The sequence below is a fragment of the Ranitomeya imitator genome, chromosome 8 (assembly GCF_032444005.1).
Source record: "Ranitomeya imitator isolate aRanImi1 chromosome 8, aRanImi1.pri, whole genome shotgun sequence".
Classification (NCBI taxonomy): Eukaryota; Metazoa; Chordata; class Amphibia; order Anura; family Dendrobatidae; genus Ranitomeya; species Ranitomeya imitator.
Window position 1 is genome coordinate 6,180,677 of NC_091289.1, and position 5,848 is coordinate 6,186,524.

General features: G+C 49.4%; 1 protein-coding gene across 1 annotated transcript; it reads right to left on the reverse strand.

Annotated features, from left to right (window-relative positions):
* Positions 1-639: 639 nt before the first annotated feature.
* On the reverse strand, positions 640-1,560 carry LOC138647510 (olfactory receptor 5V1-like). Its single transcript, XM_069736546.1, has one exon. The coding sequence runs from the start codon at positions 1,558-1,560 to the stop codon at positions 640-642; it is 921 nt and encodes a 306-aa protein (XP_069592647.1).
* Between the last annotated feature and the right edge of the window lie 4,288 nt (positions 1,561-5,848).

The window sequence follows — 5,848 nt, forward strand, 5'->3', positions numbered from 1 at the left end:
ATGTGGGGCCTGCTGGCTGGTCATGGAAGTGATGACCTGGTGCGGGCCCCATGAGGGTCCTCGTTAGTCAGCTGGGAACTGACAGTTACTGTGAAGAGCCATAGTGTTACACCTTGACTCTTATGGCCCACACAGAGGAAAACAGAAGCCCCCAAGATTGTGCGCTGGTAGAGTAGTGTTACCATGGAAGGTAGAATGTTTCCAGAACAGAAGGAGATGTGTGTGATGATTTCACTTGTTTATAAAGAAGCGCCTGTGAAGATAAATGCTGACTATTCTATTCAGTAAAAAGAAGTTTATTTTTTTGTGGTGGTTTCCCTCATTGAACTGTCCAGTACCTGGACCTGGCAAACCAGCAACATCGGTAACATGCGGCCTGCACGGGCGTAGGGCCCTCACAGCACAAGTCCACACACCCAGCCATGACCTCCACATTCAGGTAACGTGCCGGGGTGCTTTAGATGAGTACCCGGCCCACGGATCCCATCACATTACACTCATATACTCTCGAAACCCTCCATTTTGTATCCCAAGGACTTAGTTTTGAAATGTATTTACAGACTTTTCTTGACTATAGAGTGTGTCTATGATAAATCTTCGGCAGGAAACATCTGCATATCCTCATGTCGCTGCCTGGCATCAGTCCACATGTACAGCTCTCCATAGCGCCGCCTTCAGGTCTCTGCTCCGTAGGCTGTAGATTAGGGGGTTCACTAAGGGGGTGATTAGTGTATATATCACAGTGACCACTCGGTTCAATGTAAGAAGATTACTCGTGTTAGGGACAAAGTAGATGAAAGTTACCGATGCATAAAAAATAAAAACCACAGTCAGATGAGACGTACAGGTGGAGAAAGCTTTACGTTTTCCTTCACTGGTGCGAATCATAATCACTGTCCTAAATATTCTAACATAGGAGTAAAATGTGGCACCAAAAGCTATGACGCCAAGAAAAGAGCCTACAACTATTAGGACTAGGACATTGATGGAAATATCAGTACAAGAGATCTGGAGCAAATTGGGCAGATCACAAATGAAATTCTGGATCAAGTTGGGACCACAGAACGTCAACCTTATTAAACATAAAGTATAGAGCATCGGGGCAAGGAAACCAGACGACCAACTCAAAGATACTATCTGAGTGCACTTACTCCAGGACATGACCTGGGAGTAATGGAGGGGATGACAGATGGCAACATAACGGTCGTAAGACATGGAGGACAACAAGAAAGCCTCAGAGCACCCGAAATAGATGACAAAGAACACTTGTGATATACAGTCTGGGAGGGAGATGGACCAATGTTGGGTGGTGAGGCCAAAGAGCATCCTCGGAGCAGTCACTGATGAGTAGGACATGTCCAAGAATGCCAAGTTTCCAAGAAAGAAATACATGGGTGTGTGAAGATGAGGGTAAGTAGCTACTAGGAGGATGATGAGAACATTGGTGAAGACGGTCATCAGGTAGATGAGGAGAAAGACGGTGAAGAGGACATGGATGATGCTCTGATTATCGGACAGACTCAGGAGCAGAACACTGGTGATCAATGTATGGTTCTTCATCTCTCCGCTGTGATTCTTACAAAATATTTTATTATCTTTGATGACAACAAAGAAATATTAAGAGAATTTGATGGAATCTATGAACCCAGTGGGTGAACATATCGGCTCAGATATAATATTGCTGATAGGAATTGCTAACGGCGTCCTTCATTTTATAACTCTTTGGTTCTCCCAGGAGCTGAAGCCACAGAAGCCCAAAGCTCAGCTCCACACATCCATAATTAATGTACGGGGTCTCATGACGCTCATTGTGCTTGTTTACTGTGCCGGATTTTGCAGTTTAATTTTAACCAATGATAATCCACAAGGCACATTTTTGTGGCAAACATCATTCGATATCGGGCTACTCTGTATCTCTCAGGTGTATTCCAGTGTTTCTTAAATGTTTTACCGCTTAAAACAAGTTATCACCTGTAATGACTTCACCTCTCAGTGCTGAGCTCTGTGCAGTGATTGACAGCTCAATTGTTCAGTCTGATGCAGAGGCGTGCTGTGATTCACAGATCAGTTGTCAAGTCTGGTGCAGGGGTGTGCTGAGCTCTCTGTGCAGTGATCGATTGGCCAGTTCTTCAGTTTGGTGCAGGGGCATGCTGAGCTCTCTGTGCGGTGATCGACAGCTCAGTTGTTCAGTCTCGTGCAGGGTGTGCTGAGCTCTCTGTTCAGTGATTGACAGATCAGTTGTCCCGTTGATGCAGGGGTGTGCTGAGCTGTCTCTGTAGTTATTGACAGCTCAGTTGCTTAGTCTGGTGCAGGGGTGTGCTGAGCTGTCTGTGTAGTGATTGACAGCACAGTGAAACAGTCTGTTGCAGGGGCGTGCTGAGCTGACTGCAGTGATTGACAGCTCAGTTTTCCAGTCTGGTGCAGGGGCATGCTCAGCTCTCTGTTTAGTGATTGACAGCTCAGTTGTCAAGTCTGATGCAGGGGCATGCTCAGCTCTCTGTGCAGTGATTGACAGCTCACTTGTCCAGTCTGGTGCAGGAGTGTGCTGAGTTCTCTGTGCAGTGGTTCATGGCTCAGTTGTCCAGTCTGGTGCAGGGGCATGCTGAACTGTCTGTGCAGTGATTGACAGCTTAGCTTTTCTGCCTGGTGCAGGAATGTGCTAAGCTTTCTGTGCAGTGATTGACAGCTTAGTTGTCCAGTCTGGTGCAGGGGCGTGCTGAGTTCTCTGTGCAGTGATTGACAGCTTAGTTGTCAGTCTGGTGTAGGGGCGTGCTGAGCTTTCTGTGCAGTGATTGACAGCTTAGTTGTCAGTCTGGTGCAGGGGTGTGCTGAGTTCTCTGTGCAGTGATTGACAGCTTAGTTGTCAGTCTGGTGCAGGGGTGTGCTGAGCTCTCTGTGCAGCATTTGACAGCTTAGTTGTCCAGTCTGGTGCAGGGGCGTGCTGAGTTCTCTGTGCAGTGATTGACAGCTTAGTTGTCAGTCTGGTGCAGGAGTGTGCTGAGTTCTCTGTGCAGTGATTGATGGCTTAGTTGTTCAGTCTGGTGCAGGGGCATGCTGAACTGTCTGTGCAGTGATTGACAGCTTAGTTTTTCAGCCTGGTGCAGGAATGTGCTGAACTTTCTGTGCAGTGATTGACAGCTTAGTTGTCCACTCTGGTGCAGGGGTGTGCTGTGTTCTTTGTGCAGTGATTGACAGCTCAGTTGTCCAGTCTGGTCCATGGGCATGCTGAGCTGTCTGTGTTGTGAGTGACAGCTTAGTTTTTCAGTCTGGTGCAGGAATGTGCTGAGCTTTCTGTGCAGTGATTGACAGCTTGGTTGTCCCTTTTGGTGCGGGGGCGTGCTGAGCTCTTTGTGCAGTGATCGACAGCTTAATTGTCAAATCGGGTGCAGGGGGATGCTGAGCTCTCTGTGCAGTGATTGACTGCTCAGTTGTCCAGTCTCTTGCAGGCGTGTGATGAGCTGTCTGTGCAGTGATTGACAGCTCAGTTGTTTAGTCTGATGCATGGGTGTGCTGAGCTGTCTGTGCAGTGATTGACAGCTTAATTGTCAAATCGGGTGCAGGGGCATGCTGAGCTCTCTATGCAGTGATTGACTGCTCAGTTGTCCAGTCTCTTGCAGGCGTGTGATGAGCTGTCTGTGTAGTGACTGACAGCTCAATTGCTTAGTCTGGTGCAGGGGTGTGCTTAGCTGTCTGTTCAGTGATTGACAGCTCAATTGTTTAGTCTGGTGCAGGGGTGTGCTTAGCTGTCTGTGCAGTGATTGACAGCTCAGTTGTTCAGTCTGGTGCAGGGGTGTGCTGAGCTGTCTGTGGAGTGATTGACAGCTCAGTTGTTCAGTCTGGTGCAGGGGTGTGCTTAGCTGTCTGTTCAGTGATTGACAGCTCAGTTGTTTAGTCTGGTGCAGGGGTGTGCTTAGCTGTCTGTGCAGTGATTGACAGCTCAGTTGTTCAGTCTGGTGCAGGGGTGTGCTGAGCTGTCTGTTCAGTGATTGATAGCTCAGTTGTTCAGTCTGGTGCAGGGGTCTGCTGAGCTCTCTGCGCAGTGATTGACAGCTTAGTTGTCCAGTCTGGGGCAGGGGCGTGCTCAGCTCTCTGTGCAGTGATTGACAGCTCAGTTGTTCATTCTGGTGCAAGGGTCTGCTGAGCTCTTTGTGCAGTGATTGACAGCTCAGTTGTCCAGTCTGGTTCAGGGGCATGCTCAGCTCTCTGTTCAGTGATTGACAGCTCAGTTGCCCAATCTGGTGCAGGGGCATGCTCAGCTCTCTGTTCAGTGATTGACAGCTCAGTTGTCCAGTCTGGTGCAGGGGCATGATGAGCTGTCTGTGCAGTGATTGACAGCTTAGTTGTCAGTCTGGTGCAGGGGTGTGCTGAGTTCTCTGTGCAGTGATTGACAGCTTAGTTGTCAGTCTGGTGCAGGGGTGTGCTGAGCTCTCTGTGCAGCATTTGACAGCTTAGTTGTCCAGTCTGGTGCAGGGGCGTGCTGAGTTCTCTGTGCAGTGATTGACAGCTTAGTTGTCAGTCTGGTGCAGGAGTGTGCTGAGTTCTCTGTGCAGTGATTGATGGCTTAGTTGTTCAGTCTGGTGCAGGGGCATGCTGAACTGTCTGTGCAGTGATTGACAGCTTAGTTTTTCAGCCTGGTGCAGGAATGTGCTGAACTTTCTGTGCAGTGATTGACAGCTTAGTTGTCCACTCTGGTGCAGGGGTGTGCTGTGTTCTTTGTGCAGTGATTGACAGCTCAGTTGTCCAGTCTGGTCCATGGGCATGCTGAGCTGTCTGTGTTGTGAGTGACAGCTTAGTTTTTCAGTCTGGTGCAGGAATGTGCTGAGCTTTCTGTGCAGTGATTGACAGCTTGGTTGTCCCTTTTGGTGCGGGGGCGTGCTGAGCTCTTTGTGCAGTGATCGACAGCTTAATTGTCAAATCGGGTGCAGGGGGATGCTGAGCTCTCTGTGCAGTGATTGACTGCTCAGTTGTCCAGTCTCTTGCAGGCGTGTGATGAGCTGTCTGTGCAGTGATTGACAGCTCAGTTGTTTAGTCTGATGCATGGGTGTGCTGAGCTGTCTGTGCAGTGATTGACAGCTTAATTGTCAAATCGGGTGCAGGGGCATGCTGAGCTCTCTATGCAGTGATTGACTGCTCAGTTGTCCAGTCTCTTGCAGGCGTGTGATGAGCTGTCTGTGTAGTGACTGACAGCTCAATTGCTTAGTCTGGTGCAGGGGTGTGCTTAGCTGTCTGTTCAGTGATTGACAGCTCAATTGTTTAGTCTGGTGCAGGGGTGTGCTTAGCTGTCTGTGCAGTGATTGACAGCTCAGTTGTTCAGTCTGGTGCAGGGGTGTGCTGAGCTGTCTGTGGAGTGATTGACAGCTCAGTTGTTCAGTCTGGTGCAGGGGTGTGCTTAGCTGTCTGTTCAGTGATTGACAGCTCAGTTGTTTAGTCTGGTGCAGGGGTGTGCTTAGCTGTCTGTGCAGTGATTGACAGCTCAGTTGTTCAGTCTGGTGCAGGGGTGTGCTGAGCTGTCTGTTCAGTGATTGATAGCTCAGTTGTTCAGTCTGGTGCAGGGGTCTGCTGAGCTCTCTGCGCAGTGATTGACAGCTTAGTTGTCCAGTCTGGGGCAGGGGCGTGCTCAGCTCTCTGTGCAGTGATTGACAGCTCAGTTGTTCATTCTGGTGCAAGGGTCTGCTGAGCTCTTTGTGCAGTGATTGACAGCTCAGTTGTCCAGTCTGGTTCAGGGGCATGCTCAGCTCTCTGTTCAGTGATTGACAGCTCAGTTGCCCAGTCTGGTGCAGGGGCATGCTCAGCTCTCTGTTCAGTGATTGACAGCTCAGTTGTCCAGTCTGGTGCAGGGGCATGATGA